Source organism: Molothrus aeneus, chromosome 8 (genome assembly GCF_037042795.1).
Source record: "Molothrus aeneus isolate 106 chromosome 8, BPBGC_Maene_1.0, whole genome shotgun sequence".
Classification (NCBI taxonomy): domain Eukaryota; kingdom Metazoa; phylum Chordata; class Aves; order Passeriformes; family Icteridae; genus Molothrus; species Molothrus aeneus.
Window position 1 is genome coordinate 30,745,143 of NC_089653.1, and position 21,642 is coordinate 30,766,784.

At 40.4% G+C, this 21,642-nt stretch overlaps 1 protein-coding gene across 1 annotated transcript in view; it reads left to right on the plus strand.

Annotated features, from left to right (window-relative positions):
• INPP5F (inositol polyphosphate-5-phosphatase F) overlaps positions 1-21,642 on the plus strand; it is a 38,487-nt gene that overhangs the window by 9,139 nt on the left and 7,706 nt on the right. Inside the window, exons 2-13 of the mRNA XM_066554679.1 lie at positions 3,521-3,601; positions 10,052-10,188; positions 10,899-11,027; positions 11,610-11,777; positions 12,108-12,164; positions 13,430-13,628; positions 14,193-14,372; positions 14,743-14,810; positions 15,255-15,379; positions 16,691-16,768; positions 17,510-17,630; positions 19,918-20,046. Coding sequence (XP_066410776.1) covers positions 3,521-3,601; positions 10,052-10,188; positions 10,899-11,027; positions 11,610-11,777; positions 12,108-12,164; positions 13,430-13,628; positions 14,193-14,372; positions 14,743-14,810; positions 15,255-15,379; positions 16,691-16,768; positions 17,510-17,630; positions 19,918-20,046 — 1,472 coding nt within the window. The remainder of the gene's footprint in view (positions 1-3,520; positions 3,602-10,051; positions 10,189-10,898; positions 11,028-11,609; positions 11,778-12,107; positions 12,165-13,429; positions 13,629-14,192; positions 14,373-14,742; positions 14,811-15,254; positions 15,380-16,690; positions 16,769-17,509; positions 17,631-19,917; positions 20,047-21,642) is intronic.

Here is a 21,642-nt window from a genome sequence, read left to right on the forward strand (position 1 = left end):
TGGGGAAACAAGAGTGACTATTGATAAGTTGTATTTCACATTATATCTCAAAACATTGTCTGTTTTGTCTGTAAGGAAAGTTCAGTTTCCTTTGACAGAGCCTTGTGGTGGTTAATTCTTACTGATAGGCATTTCTTTAAAAAAGAAAACAAGAATCAAACTTGTCATGAGTTCTTTCAGCATTCAGCAGTCAAATGTGGCCAGGTTTCATGTATACTGTCTGAAAACTTTGAACTGAACATTTTCAGTTTTATTTTGTATGGTTATTTTTACGACTTTAAAAGGATGTGGGTACCTTCTGTAGCCTGTATCACTGTCTACCATCTTAGGTTGCCTCTTAAATTCTGTAAAATATAATACAGTTCAATACTTATATCCTGCAGGCTTCCAGTTAACATTTTTGGATCTCTGAATCTTTGCTTATGTAATGATTTTAAATATAGAGTGGTTATAATTTTCAAAGATACAAGACAGTGACTGGAGATTGCTGCTGCCAGTTTTCCCAAATGGCTTCAAGGAAACAGTCTTGATCAATTTTAGTGTTAGACAAAAGTTGGAGGCATCTTTTTCCTATACAGAGTGGATAGGAGTGCACTCAGCATGAAAGCCCATCTTTGGGCCTGAGTGGGAAAATTATATTTAAACCTTTATTTTGTTTGGCTCATCCATCTCTTATTTCCAGAGTGCACTCATCAGGAGCTAGAGGTTCATATTGGTGTTTTCTGTAGTGATATTTATTCAGCATGGTTGGGTGTTGGCTCTGAGCTGAGATAGGATTGTCACACAGGAAACTGAATTCTAACTAATAACAAAGTTCTAATCAGGTTGGAATCAGATTTGCTTTATTTAGTTAAAAAAAAACCAAAAAACCAAACAACTGCCTTGCTTCTGTGCTGTCACACATACTTTCCTATAAAATATTATCTAGAAATAGTGTATGAAAACCAAATTTTGTGGTGCTGTCACCAAAAGGAAGTCTGTGATTCCACAAGTGGTGTTTTTTTCATAGCCTGCAAGCATTTCTCCTGTAAGGCTTCTTTGCATCTAGGTTTTCTTGGACACTGAGAAAAACATGGTAAGCTCCTTATATATTGCTAAATGAGTCTTTTTTTCCTCTATGCCCTGCCTTCCCCAAGGAAAGTTTTCTTAAAGCAGTCAGCCTTTACCATGAGCAGCTTGATAATCACCCTGACCTGAGAGCCAGTGCTGCCCAGCTGGTGGGTCTGTATTTGCTGCCTTTAAACTCTGAAAGTGGAATATTTGCATTCCACAGTGGAATGTTTGATTCCAAATGCATTCTCATCTTTTCCAAAATTTGTCTGTACTTAAAGTTTAGAGCCATTTCTCATTGTGTCTCTGCTGCTGGGGTAGGAGGATTCCTGTAGAAGGCTTGGATTCCACAAGAGGAATAAAATATCTGTGTAAGATGTTCTATTTTCTTATGTCCTTTTTCTTGTGTTCTATTTTCTTATAGCAGGTCTAAAATTTTCTTTCTTTATTCCTCTAGTTAAAACAAAAATCTTGTTTCCTCATTTTTTTTTATCTCTTGTAAACTCCTAGAGGAAGGCTCCGGATAGCAAGTGAGGTTTTTTTGCTAATAATACTTTATCACAGCAGGAAATCAGAGTTTTAGAAAGACATAGAATGTATTGTAGATTACCAAGCTTATGGTGGTCATGGCAAACCTTCCCTGATTTGGTTCTTTAAATTCCTCCTGTGTCTGGCTTTGTTTGCTGCTTGATACCACTGGCAGGTGGAAATATGAATTTAAGGCTAATTACAAAGAGAGCAATGAGTAGATGAAGTGTGAGGCAGTGCAGCTGTAGAAGAGTCCAAGGGTTTAGACAGAACTGGGAAGGAAGGGGGAAGGTTTGGGAGTGAGGAAGGCTGCCTGCATTCCTCTTTGCTGCCAGTGCAGATTTCCCACTCAGCACAGAGATTCTCCTGAGTGTTATTTGGAGTGAAACTGAGCTCAGGCTGTTCTAGGGCTCGTTTTGTATGAGCACAAATCTGCCAGGAGGATACAAGATGTGTTCAGGTGCTTCAGCAGGGACTGAGGGCACACCAAACCTGTCACACCCACTGTCACTGACTTCCTGATGCTCAGCTGTGTTAGTCTCCCCAGGGAGTTGATTTTATTCTGCCATGATTCACACGAGGTTCTGTGCAGCTAAAGTCTCCAGAGAAAGGAAGAAACAGGAATTTGGTCCAGTGTGGTTACACACATTAATTGCAGCCCTGCATGCTGCTGCAAACATGGCTTTAAATTCTGCTGCTGTGGGCTTTTAGTTCTTGCTTGTCTGTGTCCATCCCATTTAATGAGTTCATTCCAGATCTACCCTGACTGCAACCATTTCTACTGTAGCTCATGGAAATGCTTGTATTTAATGAGGAAATTAGCTGAATCTTGTACTATTAAATGTTATGCTGGAAGCTGGGAAAACAATGTGTGTTCTTGGAATATCAAGGCCTCAATTACAAATCTTTCAAGGATGATTCAGTGTTCTAAAACAACTGTGTAAAAAAAAATCCTACTGTCAGTTGTCACCTGCAGATCTCAGATTTACAAGAAGAAACGGAGGTATTTTAGATAAAGTGTTTATGTAGATAATTTGTACTCTTTTGTGAGTTTGTTCTTTCAAATATTCATCTACTTACACCAATAGCTACGACATTCAGTCTGGATGTTACAACTGGAGAAGCTCTTTTACCTTGGAACAAGTGTGTTTTAGTAAATAATAAGAAGCTTGTCCTTCATGGTATAGAAAAGCTTCTTCTCCTTTGAGATTTTTCTCTCCTACACAGATACTTGCTTTGAAGTATTTGTTTTCACTTTAAAGATTTGAATTAGGAATTTCCTTTTCCCCCCACTCTCAAATCCTTGAACAGGTACTGCAGCACAGTTAGAAACTCATTTTCTTCCTGCTTTCTCTTCTACTTCCTATGTGGTTCTTTGGAATTTGTTAAGAGTTGGAGAACTAGAAACCTAAACCTTAACTTTGTGTGCTCTGATATTCCATGTGCCTGTGGAGAGTGCTTGAACAGAAGGGGAAGTGTCTGTGTGTGTGTGTTTATAGAAAGAGGATGTGAAAGTCATAGTAATTGGATACAAATGGGAGGGAGCTGGGGGTGAAAGTCAACATCTGCTGGGTTTTGAGGCTGTGCTTGGTAACTCAGTGACCTCTATTCAGTTTCACTACAGCCAGTAAAATTTTGCTTACATTAAAAATTCTAGTGGATATGAGAACAATTAAGCCTCCATTAAATTTAATCACTGCTGCCTAAAGCTACTTTCCCCCCTCAAAAATGTGGAAAATATCTGTGGTAGGGCTTTATGTTGAAAACTTAGTCACTTTTTCATAGCAAGCAAAAATGGACATGTACATCATCTTATTATTGCTGGAATTATTTTACATTTTCCACCCTCTAAAGTGGGGAAAGTGGAGAAGGGTGACTGTTCAATTTAATTGTCCTGTTTGGTTTACTGTTTAAAAACAGGAGCTTTGTTCTTTTTTTGCAGCCACTGATCTTCTTCTGGCTTGGAATCCCATTTGTCTGGGCCTGGTAGAGGGAGTCATTGGGAAAGTCCAGCTTCATACAGGTATGTTCTCATCTGATGGGGTTTTTGTTTACTGCTGAAACTCTGTGATATTACAAATTGTACTGCCTAGCTCCAATGGAGCAGTGTAGTGTTCTTTGCTGTGGGGAGCACTCCCCAAATGGACTTGTCAGGGTGGTTCTGTTATAGCTGCACATGTAAATTCACTCTGCTCTCCAGTGAATGAATTGTGGTTTGGCATTGTCTTGTAAAAACAGAGACCTGCATTCACAAATACTAGAAACTTGTGTTTGAAATTCTATCTAAATTTCCATGTGAGATTTATAAAATTCTTAAATCTTTTGTAATAATCCTTTCAAGGAGATTCCTGTTGTTCTCCTGTGGTACAGTGCAAAAACTAATAAAGGAAGCTTTTACAAAAGTATAAGCTTGAATTCTCAATGCTGTATGAAAACCTGAAGAATAATTGTTGCCTTGGTAGAGGAATTTTTGAAAGCAAGAGGAACACTTAAACTTGTTTGCAGTTAAATGACAGAGCTATAAAACTCAAGCAGGTGTAGAATTCATTGTTATTTTAATGATAAGCTTGTCTCTAACTGATAGTAGTAATGTTTTCCTGTAAAATAAACTCACTACTCCTTTTGCTTTATCAGCTGCAAATTCCTGTAGCCATAATAAGTATTTATTTTGATATATACCAGCTTTGTCCAGCAAGATAGCTCTGCCAGTAGAGTTCTGGCAGGTAGGAAAGGTGGTCAGCATCCCTTGCTCTGTGCCATTGTTTTTGTGAGTGCCTACACCCTGCATTTAAAGTAGTGCCTGGCAATATGATCAATACAGGTAAAGTTTCAAGTGTGTTCCAGGAGGGCAGGATGGATTAAGTGCTGAAATGGATCAGATGTTTGTGGGGCCTTGAATAGAAACAGATTGCTCAGGGTGGCAATAATGGGATGGAGAGCAGGGACTGGGACACCCTGGCATGAGTGTAGGGCAGACAAATCCTAGGAGTTATTGTGGCTCCACAGGTACTGTGACCCCTGGTCCTGTTTCTGGGATTGATAGTTCAGAGCCCACCTCTCCATGAAGTTTATGGTCATGTCCTCCTTCTAGTCACATCACTTCATCTTCTTTGAGTTCACCTGATATTTCTGTCTGTGCTCATTCTCCAGATTTGTTCAACCACCCTTTTTCAGATCTGGTGCTGTGAAGTGGTTCAGACTCTGCCATCTCACTTTCTGTTCTCTTCATCCAGGTTGTCTGTGCTGGTCAGGATGTGCTGTCCATGATGAATGATGGCTAAACTCCAGTAATGCCCTTTTTCTGCTGTGGGAAAGTGCTCAGTGATTGGTTTTGACACATGTTTTTGTCTTTGTGTTTGTGTGGAGTGTGGTGTTTTAAAACCAGGCCCTTGGGTACACAAAAGCCTTCCCCCCTTCTCTCTAGGGAATCTACTTAAAAAAGCCTTTGAAAAGGGACACTTCAAATGCTTTCTGGAAGGTTTTTTTAGTGTGTTGTGGCAACTGATGATCTTTGCATGTGTTTTTATTGTGAGCTGCTTCCTCTGCTTATGAAATCTGAGTTGAAACTTTCCCCAGAGTGTGATACTTCAACAGGTGTCATCTTGCTGTTGTCAGGTAAATTAAGATTATCAGGTAATAAGCCTGATATCTCTTCTTTCCATGTGTCCTATAGAGCTCCTGAATCAATTAAGTTCATCCAGGTATTCCACTCAGCTGCTGCTTAGGTCAGTGGAAGTGTTTCCTTTTGTCTCTGCCTTGGTCAGCTGCCACCATCACAAACTGTTCATCCTTTTTGTTGCAGATATTCTAGTATTTAGTGATGCAACTCTCCTATAAATGGTGTCTTGTTTTCTACTATTAAATGGCTGAAGAAAGACAGCCTCCAGCTATTTATCCCTACTTTTCTTTTGAGATGCCTTGGAATTTGCTGCCATTTCCTGATGAGTGTCATCTATCAGGCTGCAGTGACAAGGAGAGGGACTGACTGAGGTGTCTCACACAGCTCTCCTCAAACCTGCTATTTTCAATGAGCTTGGTCATATTCAATGTAGCTTGATGTTATCCTCAGGCTGAATCATCTAGCAGTCTGTAACAGTAACCTGTCTTCATTACTTATTCTAGTATCAATCTTTGTCACCTGGAAACTTTATCAGCAGAAGTTGTATAAATATTTAACATGGCTGGATGGTTCTGTCCAGGCTCAGCAGGAGAACTGTGCTGCAGGAGCTGGGTGAAATGCCTGACCTGCAACAGGAGGACTTGCTGCTCTGATTTCTGCTCCCCTGCCCCCAGGTTATCAGGATCAGAAAAATTAGTTTGAAGCTCATTTGGTGAATTTGGCCTTGTCCTGTTCAGAGCCTTGTTATCAGCTGTTGTTGAAAAGAGGTTTTAAAAATCCTTGGAACACGAAAAAAGACTAAGAACTTCAAATGCCTTTTTAAGTGTTGGAGTTGCTACCAGTGCACTCTAGAGCTGTGGCAAAGCCTGTATGCACTTGAATGTCTTGGACATAGATCCTCATGTGTTCTTGAAGGATTTGTTTATTGCAGGAATGCTGGAATTGTCTAAGATGACCTTGAAATGTCCCTGTAATCAGTCATGGGCTGTCTGTAATTTAGCATTGGAATACCCTTGCCAATGAGCTGTAACTAGGGATGGGTTTTAATTTACTCTTAATCTTGCTGGTTTTGTTGCTTGCCTCATACAGGAGAATTTGTAGGAAAGCTGCTGTGACAGGGAAACTGTCTCATAGAAACCAGCTAGCCAATATTACATGGTTTATTTTTTAATTCTCCAAAGAATTTTTGACATGAGGGGGCCAGTTGTACCTCTGAACATAATTGTACACTTAGATTTGAGATTCAAATCTATTTAAAGCCATATTTTGTTCTTCCCCAAAGTGAATTTTCTTAAACATTCAGATACTTTATTTTTTTGTGTGTGTGGGGAACTCAACCCCAAACAATAAAACGTTGGTTGAATATAAGAATATCATTGCTTACCATAATATGGCCCATCCCAAAAGCACTTGTAAGAAAATGCAGAGTATCAATGGGAATAAAAGGAAAAGGGTTTTAGGATGTATTGTGGAGATGTTACTGCAACAGATTATTGCACATTTTCTTGGTAAGATGCACAGTTAAAATTGTCTTTTCATAATCTTTCCATATAAAGGCAAACACATGTCTTGCATTAAGGATCTCCTTTATAGAATTTAATTTTGTTTTCCAGTATATCTGACTAAAACCAAAGCTGGATTTCCTGACCAGTTCCAGCAATTACCAAATAACACAATCATTTCTCCCACAGGTTCTTGTGTTTCTTGGTCAAAGCATACCCCTGTGCAGTGCAGCATCTGTGCTTGGATTCATTTGGAATGTTCCAGTGCTGGTTAATTAAGACCCAGGTTAAATGCTGCTGGCAAGAGTCCACAGACTCTGTAAACAGGGAGTTCTTCCTTCCTTATCCCCAGCTTTTTTTTTGTTTGCATGCCTCTGAATCTTGATAGAAACTACAGGCTGTTCTGAAATCTCCTCACTGAATTTCATACAGTCAACAACCCAAAGCATTCTTTTTGCATACAGCCAATTTTGAAGTTGTTCAAGTAACAAAAAGTATGAAATTGGTGGTGTAGAATTTCTTGGCTAAAATCAAAATCCTTGCAGAAAGCAGCATTTGTAATAAACTCATGTGCAGTTTATGAAAAGTTACTGCAGGAGCATTTGGGGGAAAGTAAATGCTAGATTGTTAGAGAAGTGTTAGAGAAAAACAGCAGTGTTGTGCTGACAGTGTTGAAACAACAGAGGAGTAAATTTCCATTTTAGTGAGGAATGAGAGGTAATAGCTTCCTTTGGATGCAATACTTCAAACTAGTTGTCACCATCTGCTCTGCCTTAGTTCATAAAACACTGAGAATGAACATTATATCCTGAGAGATGACTTGAAAAGTGCACTTTTCTGGGGTGGCATGCAGCTGTCCTGTTCTGCAGTGCACACCATACCTCACACATTGAGCAGGCAGTCTCTAATCTGTGGAACTGCTTTTTTCCTCCTGACTGCAGAAGCACATTCTCTATATTTAGGGATTCAGTTATTTAGGTACTGCTGATTATTATAATGTGCTGCTTTTATGGCTATTGTTGAAGCTTTTACTTCAGGGCATACTTTATCTGCATAATTACTTCCTGACTGTTTACTTTTGATCTGCTGGGGAATTCCTGTTTTCTTTCAATGTTCTGTGGCTCTGGCTATAATACAAAGAGTTTTGCAGTGTACACCAAAATGACATTTCAGTGCCTTTTAAAAATGACAGAAGGATACTCAACTCACTTGTCTGTATAAAGCTCTTAAGTTCTTGTTTACAGCTAACAGGATTTGTTAATATAGGTAGGGGGAAGATTGGGCAGAGATTTTTCCTTTTCCAGTTTTTTACTGTGGTTTACCTGCTCAGAAATGTCTTTACCTTACACTAATCTCCAGTTGAACCCTACTGATTAATTCACTGGAGCTCTGATGGTTGCCTTTGTTAGAAGAATATCTGTTTTGTTTGTTGACATGCACTGGTGAGCTCCTAGGAGTAAATTGTATGGCCAATATTTTGTTTTCCCACCTCTGCAGGTGGGAATAGATGAGATTACAGGGCTGCCCAGCAGGAGTACCTGCCTGGATGCCTTGTGAAAGCTTGCATTGCCCTGGCTTTCAGACACTGCTGGTTTTTCCTACTGGAAATCAGCATAGAAAGGGTAGATTTTTCAGATGAACTGATAGGCATCTTTATGTGCTGCTGGTGGGTTTGGCAGCATTTCAATTTTTCCTTTGCAAAAGGATTTTTTGAACCTGTTCATTGGTCTTCTTGCTGTTACATAAAATCTGTCATTTTCCTCAGCTTCCCTTTGCCCATAGCTGCTGGGGCAAAGGCAGGAGTTCTCCAAGGCGTGTTCCTACAAGTGCACAGAGGAGCTGCTCCAGCAGTGCTGGGCCCTGGGGATCACTGAGTGGCATTTTCTGTCCCCCTCCTCTCCTGGTCTGGTGTCCTTTGGGCAGTTTTAGGGGATTGTGCTTCTGTGACAGCTTGGATTGTTCCTGTCCCTGCTCCTCCATCAGGGTGACCCCCTGAGCTCCCTCCTGACCGGAGGTGTCTGATCCTGCAGAGATCTGGATTCTGCTGCAGGGTTCAGGAGCAGCGCAGGGCTCCCTTTACAGGACCATACATAATTAAGAAGTGGTGCCTGTCTTCATTCCCCTTCCCCTCCTGCCTTTTTGGGAGGCACCCTCTGGCTCTCACAACCTGTCTGTAGTTATGAAATTTTAAAAGGCTTCTCAATACCCAAGAAAAAACATATCCCTTTTTTAAAGCAGTAATGCAGAATCCAAGGGGGGAGTGCAGTGGCACAGCACACAGTTGGCTTTTGGCAGTGACTATTCCTGCTCTTTAGATAAAAGGAACTGCTGGGGTTTTCTGTGTTTTTCTAAGCATTCAGAGGATAAAATACTGTTTAGAATTTACTGAGCAAGGAGAACAGGGTTTGTATTTGCTATAGAGCTGCTAAATAGATTTTTCAAAGGCTGTGTATGGTATTCAGAGGCACAATACATGACACATTCTGCCATCACAAGTGTGGGAGCATATTTGAGTCTATCACAGCAGGCTTTTTATGTCTTTATGTCACCTTTTCAGCTGAACTCCGTTGGCTGCTTCTCAGCTGGGAGAAGTAGTGAGTGTCTATGTTTGTCACTAGGACTTTCTCTGCCTTTTCCATCTCCCTTAACAGAACTTTTGCTTTTGGCTGCTGAAAGCCCAGCACTCAACTCCTGCTCTAGCCAAGGGATTGAAATCTGGGAGTGTCCAGGCACTCCTCAGCAGTCAGTGGGAATGTTTGCTGTGTTTCCCAGTCTCACTAAAGTGTGGGTGCTATAGCTGCAAGTGCTGGAGGCTGGATGTGTTCATGGAATGCACTTGTCTCAATATCTTCATATTAATTTTTATCTCACTAATTTCTCCACTACTCTGTGCTCTTCAGTCATGAGCCTTTAAACATGTGTAAACTGCTTTATGTGGTGCAGTCCATGTTCGCTCAGCAGATTTCTGCACTCATGAATCTTGCAGTCAGGTGTTACCTGCATCTGTCTTGTTTGCTACGTGACAGGAGGTACAAAGGGAAATTCTTAACTTGCTCTTTGACTTCCAGCTGCCATCAGTGGGAATGTGCATCATCCTAGAGATGGTTAATTGCTATAAGTGACGCAGGGGTAACTTTAATGTAAGTCTGTGAAATAGTTAATCTCCTTATTAGAGACTGAATAAATATTTTAAAGTATTTTTTCAATTTCATTACAATGCATAATAACAAAACACAGCAATAACAAATCATCATTCACTGGGTTCTTCTAGTCAAATGGTTTCTGGCACACTAATCAAAATAAATTCCTGACAAAACAAATAAAAGCATCTACTGATCTCTTTTTTCCCCAGATTTACCATGGTGGCTGCTTTTAATTCGTCAGAAAGCATTGATTGGCAAACTTCCAGGAGATCACGAGGTGTGCAAAATAACCAAGATTGCAGTGATTCCACTTTCTGAGACAGAACCTCAGGATCTGGAACTGGAGGTATGGCCATCCTCAAGGAACTCTGACTGTCCTCCTCCTGCTTCAGTGAAATAAAAGTCAAATGCCTCTTGTCTCTTTTGCCTGATATAAGCAAACACTTGGAATATTTTGTGCTTTTTAAAACACTTGAATTTAAATTAAAATGTTTTTTGATAAAAAGTATTTTTTAAACAGAAATCACAAGTTCTGTTGGCGGGGGGAGGGGGGGAATTGCAACAAAATAATACCTAAATTTCCTAAAAATCATTGGAAATACCACACAAGAAAAAAGATTTACTGAACCAGGAGCAAGTATATTTTTTAATGGATTCTCTTGCTTTCATCCCATTTTGGAATCTTAATTCTATAACTTAGGTTGAAGGGAAACTCTTACTTAAAATGTTGCACTTTTTTCCCCAAAAGAGAATGGATAAAGGAACAAAAATAAAAATAAAATTGAGTAGTGCTAATTTAATTTGGGTGGGAAGTTGGGGGGGGTCTGGGTACTCAAGTCATGTCAAGTTCAGGCAGAGTCTCACAATCACAGGAGAAAATGCCTTTCATAGAAGAGGGAGAATTAGGTTATAGATGGAAACCTGCATATTCCCCCTCTATTTCAGTGTCTCCCCTAGGTCTGTGGACATCAAAATCTTGCTTTTGTAGACTTTGTTTTCTTGGACCTTTCTAAAGAGTATTTAAATGTTGGCTTTAATTCAATGTCATTATTTTAGCTTTGTAAAAAGCACCATTTTGGGATAAACAAACCAGAGAAGATAACACAGTCCCCAGATGATACAAAATTCCTGCTGAAGACTCTTACTCAAATTAAATCTAATGTGTCTGCTCCAAATAAAAAGAAGGTAAAGTTTTCTACTCTTTCATTATTTGTTCCAAAATATTGAGTTTATAATTCAGAAGTTTTGATGGATGATCAAACGGAATACAAAGACCTTTAAAAATTGCAGAATGTGGAGCTACTGTCTTGATGCCCAGTTTAATTTTTTTGATTACTTAGCTATGGCTCTTCTGTAATTTTTTTTCATTTTGTAATTACATCATTTTGGCAGAATTGCTAATAGAGTTCTTTTTTACTAGCATTAGCTTCTAGTGAGGTTCTAAACTTCTAGAAATTTCTTTGCATAAATAGCTCTTATAATAGAGAATTGGACACAGAATTTGGTGCCTGGTTCCTCAGAGCACCAAACAATCTCATCTAACTGCTTTAAACCAATAATGGCTTGGATTAGGAAGTCAAAACAATAGTTAGTAAAATTAGAATTGTGTTTCTCAGGCTGCTGTCTCTTGTGTTTTTCTTTGCTGCGAGTTTTAAGGTCCTGCTCATCACTGGGAAACTGTTTGTCCTCCAAGGTTAGAAATGGAAAATATGACTGGAGTCTTTTTCACTCACAGAGAAAGACATGAGAGCCATTATTTTCTTTCAGATTAGAGAAAGCAAAGAGAAAGAGAGACTGGAGAAGAGATTATTGGAAGAGTTGTTCAAGATGTTCATGGATTCAGACTCCTTTTACTACAGCCTGAGCTATGACCTGACAAATTCTGTGCAGAGGCAGAGCGCCTGTGAGAAAACCAACCTGCCCCTGTGGCGCAAAGTGAGTGCTTGGGTTTCTTTGTGTTTGTGCAATTTGTGTTTGTTTGTGTTTGTTCTATTGTTTCTTCAGCTGGGGGATGAGCTTCCAATAATGGTCATGGTCCAAGCCAGGCTGGTCACATTTTACAGAACACCTTGTCCTGTAACCAGCCCAGGTGCAAGGAAACAAAAGTCTGCAGCAGCATGACCTGAACCGAAGTGTTTTATTTAAAGCTCTGGCTTGGCTGTACAGGTGTGGTGAATAAACTGATGGACACTGGTGTCCTTCCCATAGACATTGCCAAACATAACTTGTAGTGCTGCAAAAACTGCCCTTTTGTCTTTTGAACAGGTGGATGACAGATTCTTTTGGAACAAGCACATGATTGAAGATCTCATCAGCATTGATGTGAGTTGTATTTCTAAGATGAATTATGAGAACAATTCTTTAGCTGTTTTTAGTTGAGATGTTTGCTTAAGGCCTCGTGGGGGTTTGGTTACAAACCTGCTTGGCAGACAGGTCAGGATCAGGGCTGTGCCTTCTGTAGCTGAGCAGCTGGCACTGCCTTCTGCCCCCAGCCAGCCTGTGGTCATTGCTAAGAAGGAAACTTCAGCTGAAATAAAACATGAAATTCAATAAAGCAATGTAGAATAACTTTGTGTGATGTGTTTGTGCTGATTTCTGAAGGTAAAGTTGAGTTGTGTTTTTATGTGAAATGGATTATCTCTGAACAGAGCTGAACTTGATAATGAGGAGGAGCCAGGAAAGAAATAACCTCTGAATTCTAGAGTTTCCCTGAGATAAGATTTTGGTCCTCCACAGTGGAGGTTAGTGTTTTGTCTCTTGGAGCACAGTAGCTGATCAGTGTAAAAGCAGTGTAGAATAAGTTGTTCTGAACATCTGTCCAGAGTAAATAAAACATTTTCCTGGCAAATGAGCACATAAAGAAGCAGCAAGCCACCACTTTTTCTTCAATTAATGACCTTCCATAATTTTAAATTAACCTCTTAGACCAAGGACTAAGTTGCTAACTTCTGTGTGCCAGTTTAGGCCAAGTCTAATTTTCCTTAGAGGTAACAGCAGGCATCTTGCCTTATGCCCTGCTTCTCTTTCTTGGATAATTATACATAAACAAATGGTTATGGAGTCACAGCAGGGTAAACCTATGTCCTCTGTGAAAAGTTACACATGTAATGCAGGAGTTTAATGAGTTGTGTTTTCCATGTTATCAGATATAAATGGATAACCTGAGTTATTGGGGAATTTGGATCTCATTTCTGTTTAAGAAATCAATGTTTTAAGGTGCAGAGCCATGAACCAGGTGGTTTGAGCACTAAATTAGCCCATATGAAGGTTTGTACTCTTATGTGTTGCAGAAAACAGGCTAACATCTACCTTCCTGTACAAATGTGATACAGTATGTGTCCACACAGAGGTTTTAAAACTGCCTTAAAGCAGAAACTAGGTCAAAAAATTGCTTTCTTTCTTCTGATTTAAAAACCCTGTGACTGATGGAGGAAAAATGCTGCTATCTCGTACAGAAATAAGGATATGGCAAAAATTAAAGCATGAAAAGTATGTGAAGCAACTGCTTTATTAACATGAGAAATGGCAGAAATAATTGTAGCTAATGTTGGACCGACAGGAAAGTAAATGTATTTTGTACCCTTCAGAATGCTGAAGTGGACTTCTGGATTATCCCCATCATTCAAGGATTTGTGCAAATTGAAGAACTCGTAGTAAACTACAGTGAATCTTCTGATGATGATAAGAGCAGCCCTGAAACTCCTCCTCAGGAGTCCTCTTGTGTGGATGACATCCACCCCACGTTTCTGGTGGCACTCATCTCCCGCCGGAGTCGGCACAGAGCTGGTGGGCAAACACACTGCAGGCTGCTGGGGTGATCCTGAGCACTGCAGGGCATGCAGCTGGTGAAATTGGACAGTGCTGAGCTGTTCAATCTTTGCTCAGGATTTAATGTGTGAGATGGTATTTGTTGTTCAGACTCAGGTGTTTGTTAGCTCTGGTCTCTTGGGCTGCTTGTGGGACCTCTGTGAGAAGTGGAGCCTCTGCCAGTAAAAGTGGCCTTTAGGTTCATGGAAAATACTGAGCACTAGAATAAAACTTTGTGCTAAATGTGACAAAACAGGAAGAAATGTGTCTTTTAAGATGGACCAGAGGTATTTGTGGCATTAATCTGCCCTGTCCTGTCAGCTTACATTCTGCTGCTCACGGTGTATCAGTAAATAAACTTTATCCATACAGTCAAAATAACTTTTGAGGAATAAACTAGGATAGGAGTGGCTTCTACCATTGGGAATGGATTTGGGCTAGAACTCTTGTTTTGGGTTGGCATTGTCAAAACCAGCAACATAAACTATTAATGTTTAAGGCAAATACTTTGATGTGACTTGACCGTTCTCATTATTCCCCCAGGAATGCGGTATAAGCGGAGAGGTGTTGATAAAAATGGAAATGTGGCAAATTATGTTGAGACAGAGCAACTGATCCATGTCCACAATCACACCCTTTCCTACATCCAAACACGAGGCTCTGTGCCTGTTTTCTGGAGCCAGGTTGGATACAGATACAACCCACGGCCCCGGCTGGACAAGAGTAAGTGTTTGGGAGAAAAACCTAAAAATCAGGGCCCCCTGGAACTCCTCTTTTGGAAGAGATGTTTATGTGGGTGTGGTGCATATGTAGAAGGATGAAGCAGGCTTATTAAAAGTTAATTTTTTGTCCCATCTCCTCTGCACAAAAAGCAAAATGCAGCAAAATTCAAGAACGTGTTTGCTTATAACAGCAATGTTGAAGCTGAGCAAATTAATGAAAGGCCTTTTAAAGTAATTTTGTACTATGTGTTATTATCTTTAAGCTAAGGTATCTTGGTTTTTTAAAATACAAATTTGGGCATGATTTAATACATCAAACAGGATTTGTTGCTGAACAGGCTGCTTCTGTCTAACACTGCTCTGCCTTGTAGGTGAAAATGAAACCGTGTCCTGTTTTCGTGCACACTTTGAAGAGCAGCTGAAAAATTACAAAAAGCAGGTGAGTGCTACATGGCAGAAGAGTAGTCTCATGAAAATGCAGGGGCTGAAAGTTAATGTTTTTAGGTTGTTTTTCTTGGTGATGTGTTGTGGGTTTTTTTAGAAGCCTGTTGACAATCGGAAGGTTGGTACATAAATAGAATTTTACTTCAGGTTTTTCAAATATCCTTGTAAATAACCAGTAAAACCCAGGAATAACTTATGGCAGTGTTTAAAACTTATTTCTGTATACCTGTCCTATGCATTCAGAGCTTCTCTGTATTTAAATTTGTGTAGGCAGGGAACTGTTGGAGCTTATTTGTCTTAGGTACAATCTGTCAAAGGTTGTAACTTCAGCAAGATTCATAGCAATCTTTAACTCTGGAGCTATTTGTTATTGCATGGTGTAAATCTAAGCAAGTTGTGTAGCAGATGATGAGTGTTAAATAATTAAACTTTTGAACAGGTTATTATTAACTTGGTGGACCAGACAGGCAGAGAGAAGATTATTGGAGACGCTTACCTTAAACAAGTTCTTCTCTACAACAATGCAAATCTGACTTATGTTTCATTTGACTTCCATGAGCACTGGTAAGAAACCTTTTGAAAATGTCACTTTGCATCTTTTTTATTGCCATGAAATGCAAGTATAAATGAAGAGAAGACTCATTATTTCTACTTCTGCATGAAACACTGATTTTTAGACAGGAATACAGTTTTTAAACTAAAGCACTATAAAATTTAAAACTTGGGTAACCAAGCACTGCTGTTTGTGATATTGTGTCCCTGACCTGTTAAATATGCAGTTACTTATTGGGCAAAGCTTAATAGTCCCACATTTTAAGAGTTTCCTTAAACATGCCGTGAGTGTAAAGCTGTGGCTGACCTGCTTTTTCAAGCTATGTAGCATTTTGCTTTTAATTCTCTATTTCTGTTTCTCTTGCTTGTTTCTATAAAAACACCATGGGTTCTTTCAGGACCCTGATGCTGTTATTTCAATATAAAATACAGGAATTTTATCTTGATCCAGTGTGAGTAGTTGTTTTCATGACTGCCCTCTGATGCTGCCATGCTCACATACCCTAGCATGTCATCTGTCACAGACATGTATTTCTCCTGCTCCCCTCAAGCAGGCTGCATTTGTGTGGGATCTAAAGTGGTTTAATCTTCACTTCCATACCTAATCTAGGGATTGCAGCTGGCCTGGGAGAGCATTACTGGCTGACTGAGTGTGGCATTAGTAGATACTGTCAGAGGGGGTGGTGGCAAGGGAAACCCCTCTCAGAGCAGTATTGGCCTTTGAGAGTTCTGTGGGACTGTTGGCACCCTGGATTGATTTGATAATTAATCTTTTGTTTAGAGGAACTTTCATTTTCCTTTATTTACTTTTTTCCTACAAACAGCTGCAGTGACCAGGACTGTTTCTGCACTGTGAGCAGGAGTGAATTGAGAACAATCCTGAAAAATAACCAGATGGGGTAGGGGGAGGAGGGGGGATGTATCTCTAGGTGGTTTTCTCTGTAAAATCACTGGCAAAGCAGGACTCATCATCCCAGTTCCAAATCTACTGTAGTTACTTTTCTTGAGACTAAAATGAGAACAGAGTGTTGCACATGCCTGAAAAGCTGCACACTTGCTCTTCCTAATGGAAGCAGCATTAAAAAATGCAAAGTCCTGAGAATTGAATGATCTTTTAACCTCTTGCCTTGGATTTGGACATTGAACTGTACTGCAAAATAGCTCTGAATCTTGGCTCCCGATTAAAGCTCATTGCAGGAGGGAATGCTTGTCTCTCTCATTTAGCCAAAACCCCATATTTGTTAACAGTACAAATAAGATAAAGTTTTTCAGTAAAGTCACTGCTCTAGTTCAAACTAACTTTTGTGAAATTCTGTGTTTCAGCCGAGGAATGAAATTTGAAAATGTTCAAACACTGACTGATGCCATTCATGATATTATTCTTGACATGAAGTGGTGCTGGTAGGTACTTAACTGTTTTGAGACTAGTAGGAAACATCTGTAGAGGAAAACTCCAACAAAGAGTAGATATTCAGAGGCCTTAATTTTCTCCAAACCAATATGTTTTATATATTTCTCTTTTGGTGTCCAGCTTGTTTGTCAGAGTTTTTGTCTTCTGAAGTGTTGGTGTTCTACCCATGTGAAGGCAGAAATTCTCAGGTGCTGTTTCCTGCCTGAGGTTTATTGCATTTCTGCATTACACACTTTTAGGTTTGCTCACATTTAGTGTGAAACACTCAGTATTTGACCCAGAAGCCCTAGGATGGCAGCCTGACTGTTGACAGCAAGCAGAGATTAGTTGGAACTGATTAAAGTTCATACATTTGGGTAACAAGTGTGGCTGCAGCCTCAGTCAGTTCCTCTGTATTGTTCTGTGTTGCTGTCATTATCATTGGCTTCTCTGTTCTTGAAATTAAATGCCTTTGCTCTTGAAAGCTTGTATTATGTATGTATGAGTTGAATTCAGCATCTGATTGCATTTCAAGTTTGTGGCCTCAGGATTTATGTCTGATATCCAGCCTAGATTAAAGACGAGGAGAAGTTGGAACAAGAGGAGTGAATTCAGTGTGGGGTGTGGCTGGGGGTGTGAGTGCAGCCATAAATAGTGCTCCATGTGTAAAATGTTCTACTGTTTGTAGCAGCTGATGAATTACACTGGATTTTCAGTGTCTCAGTGTGCTTTTGTTCTCTCCCTGTTGGCAGGGTTGACCAAGCTGGGGTGATCTGTAAGCAGGAGGGGATTTTCCGGGTGAACTGCATGGACTGCCTGGATCGCACCAACGTGGTGCAGGCTGCTATTGCCAGAGTGGTCATGGAGCAGCAGGCACGTACAACTGAGGGGCTCTGCCAAGGGCTGAGTGCCTCACACCTTCATTTCTGTGCACAGAGAAATCTGTGGTTTGAAAAATGCCAAACTGACCTCTACGAAAAAATCTGTGCAAAATACTTGAAGAGCCATTGTGGAAGCTTGTAGGCAGCCCCAACATGGGAAGAGAAGAGAATCTGACTCCATGTTTTAGAAGGCTGATTTGTTACTGATTTATTATTTTATGATAGATATATTATATTAAAACTATACTAAAATAATAGAAGAAAGGATTTCATCAGAAGGCTGGCTAAGAAGGGAAAGGAATGGAATGATAACAAAGGCTCGTGACTCTCACACAGTCTGAGACAGCTGGACTGAATTTGGCTCTTAATTAAAAACAACCCTGAGACCAATCCCAGATGCACCTGTTGCATTCCACAGCAGCAGATAATAATTGTTTACATTTTGTCCCTGAGGCCTCTCAGCTTCTCAGGAGAAAAAATCCTAAGGAAAGATTTTTCAGAAAATATCATGGCTACAAGCCATGAAGTCAAGAGGAATAATATATACAAATGCAAAACTTGAAATAATTATAGAACAGTGATGCCTCCTCTGTCCTCCTTCAGAAAGGACTGACTGTCCACAACTTGGAGAGGATGGTCTTCTTTGGATTTAGTAATTTAAGTTATGTAGGAATACAGAGTTTAGAAACAGGACACCTTCTCCCCCAATTGCCTCACTGAAATGATATTGAAGGACAAAAATCTAACAAGTTGGGTGGTATTTTACGAGCTTTGAAGTGAAATACTGTGATGCAGCAAGTAGGGAGATGAGTTGTCCCTTCTGTGTGTAGAGGAATAATTAATTCATGATGTAAATAGCCCTGATGGCTGTGACTGTTGTGCTGTGGAATAGTTCTCCCTGTACAGAGGAGGGATTTCCAAGCAGACTGAGAGTGCTTTCCTTTAGTTTTCCTCTTTGCTCAGGCCCTCACTTGTTTTCTAGAAGCTCAGTGGTGACTCTGGTCCCTGACACAGTACTGCTACAGACATAATAAAGACTTAATGATCTGTAGCTGGAACATCAAAGCCCCAGTCACAGCCCAAAATGAGCAAACCTGATTATGATTAAAGTGAAGGAGAAAGGATGAAGTGGGCCCTTCATTAGGGTGAAAAGGGACTGGATCTGGCCATTGTACCTGGCAGTTCCTCTTTGGGATCTGCTGTTGTGAGCTCCTGACATAGGAGTGCTGAGGGCAGGGGAGGGATCAGCAATCTCACTGCCATTACTTTAAAATAGGATTTCTATTCAGGGTAACTCTCAAGTTCCAAGGCAATTCTTTGAAAAACAAGAACGTTACAGATTGTTGTGAAGAGGCTAAATCATTACTGAAGTGTGAGCTTGTGATGTGCTGCATCGTTGTCATCCTGGAGCTGAAGTACTTGGGAATCATTAATGACTGAGAAATGCCCTGAGCATTGCAGGGGCAGTGGCATGGAGTGAAGGACTGAGGGTTCATGTACCTCACACTTCTCTTCCTTGGAACTACTGCTTTCTCTCATCTGGGAACTTGAAGGGCTTTCAGAGTTAATGAGCAGCTCTGTGTTAATTTTCATCTAACTTGCAAAGAGTGCTTGAGCAGCTGTAAATGGAAGTTTTCTTATGATTTATTCCAAGTTATCCCTATCATTTATTGACTGCACTGCAGTTATATGTGCTGCTCTGCCCTCTCAGTGTGTGTACAAAGCCTGATGTTGGTGTTGTACCCAAGGCTTATCTGGGGAAAACTGAAGGACTGGGTGTTCTAAGAGGGAGAGATCTTACTCTAGTATCAGTGACAAGCAGTAACTGTCCAAAATGTGCAAGCACTCATAATAAACCAACATAAGAAGTTAGTTTTATTTGTTTTCCGACCCTTGAGGTCATGAATGCCTTTGCAATAGAAGACATATTAACTTGTTTATTTTAAAATTGTGATATCTGTTTCTTGGATGGTTCTCTATTGAAAAATTTCCTATATCTTGAGAATCTCCAGTAGCTTGTTTTCCTTCAGCTAATTTTTTTGATGATTGACTTAACATCCATAATTAATGTTCCTGCTGCCTCCAGTGATGTGATGTTTAGTAATAAACCACCAATTCATTAATTTAATCTGACAAATCAGCACAATGGCTTCCTCCCCCCATCAAACAAAATCTAACAATTAAACACTTGGCAAACACTTCCGTTTACTTCACTGAGCTCTGACACTGAGAATGACTTTTACTTTGGGCACTGAATTAATCCATATGTCAAATTCCAGCTCAAAAAACTGGGTGTGATGCCACCAGAGCAGCCTCTGCCAGTGAAGTGCAACAGGATCTACCAGATCATGTGGGCCAACAACGGCGATGCCATCAGCCGGCAGTACGCGGGCACGGCAGCCCTGAAGGTAAGGGGGGAGCCTCCATGCCCCCAGCAGTGCCTGGGGATACAGGGCTCATGTGCACTGCAAAACCCTGGGATACTGTCTGGGTTTGAAAGGGTTCCCTGCTAAGGAAGGCAGGAGCCTCCCTTGAAATGGAAAATGTAAACCCCCTCCCTCCGAATTGTTATCGTTTGGAAATTAAGGGGCTCTCAGGCAAAGATACAGGAATAGGAATAACAGAATAACAGTTCTTTACTAGGAAAATCAAAAATACAAATGCAATAGTACAAAAAAAGCACTCACAGAGTCAGACCATGCCCTGTCCCCCTGTGTGCCAGGGGGTGGCACAGCCCCATCCCATGGGGGCTCAGCCCTCCTGCAGTGCCAGCTGTGGCTCTGCTGGAGCAGGGATCCTGCACAAGGGGGGAGTTTTCCTCTGCAGCTCCAGGGCTGCTGGAGATGGGCCTGGGCTCCCTCTGGCAATGCAGGGCAGCAGAAGCTGCTCCTCTGGCAATGCACTGGGCAAGGGCTGCTGTGGTGTCCCAAAGCTCAGATTGTACCCAGGTAGGAATGCTTGGCTCCTCCCCTGGGCGCAGCATCTCCCCATGGGATGATGGAATTGGATCAGCCCTGCAGGGACACTCATTGCCCATGGACAGCAGAGATCTCCTGGAGGAAGGATGGCTTGTGGAAGAGATAAAGAAAACTGCCCAATGAACAGAGGTGATAACTGTCCCACCTCTAACAGATGGCAATAGAATACACACCCCCAGCCGCATCTTGCATCTCCAACCTAAGACAGATATTTAAAAGTTCACCAAGTTCTCTGTGTGGTTTTGTTCTGGAGAGATGAGGCTTTGCAATGGAAGAAGGTTTTGTGCTGTGCATGGTGTGAGTCAGAGAAGAGTTGAGTGCTCCCTGCACTTCACCTGCATTCTGTTCTCTTCAACAAAAACCACAGCAGGGATAAGAGATTGAGAGATATTAACTATTACATCCATTTATATTTTATCATGGTTATAGTACTTCTAAGCAGTAACAATACTTAAAGAATACTCTAAAGTTCTGGAGATCAAGCTATGTAGGTAAATGGGTGATATTAATTAGCTGTGTTTTCTAAGGACTCTTCTTAATTAGCTGTAATGCACTCTGTGTACCAAGATCAAGCATGAAACTCCTTGCTCTGTACTTCCACTGCTTTGAAAAGTCATAGAATTTGAGGTATTTGCTGTGTGTGACTGGTGGAACAAATTTTAGTAGTGTTTACATTTGGCATAAGAAAAATCATTATGGTGGAAATGCTTAACACTTAAATCTCTCTGTAAATATCTCTACTGAGCTTTGATTAGTTTGCACTAATATTACATTGCACTAATATTAAAAAAAAAAGCCTAACATGCTTGTTTTCATTGAGTATATTAAACTTTAAATCTGAAGTGCAGACCTCAATTTATAGATCTAAATTTTCAGCCCTTCTGCTGGAAGACTTCTCCACCCACTGTTGAGGTTCATGGATTAAATTAATTATTTTTAATTGTGGTACTTCTTTTAGTTTGAAAGTGAAACACACTTGGAATATTCTTCATAGGAGTTGATGTTGCTTTTAGAACTGCACTGTGC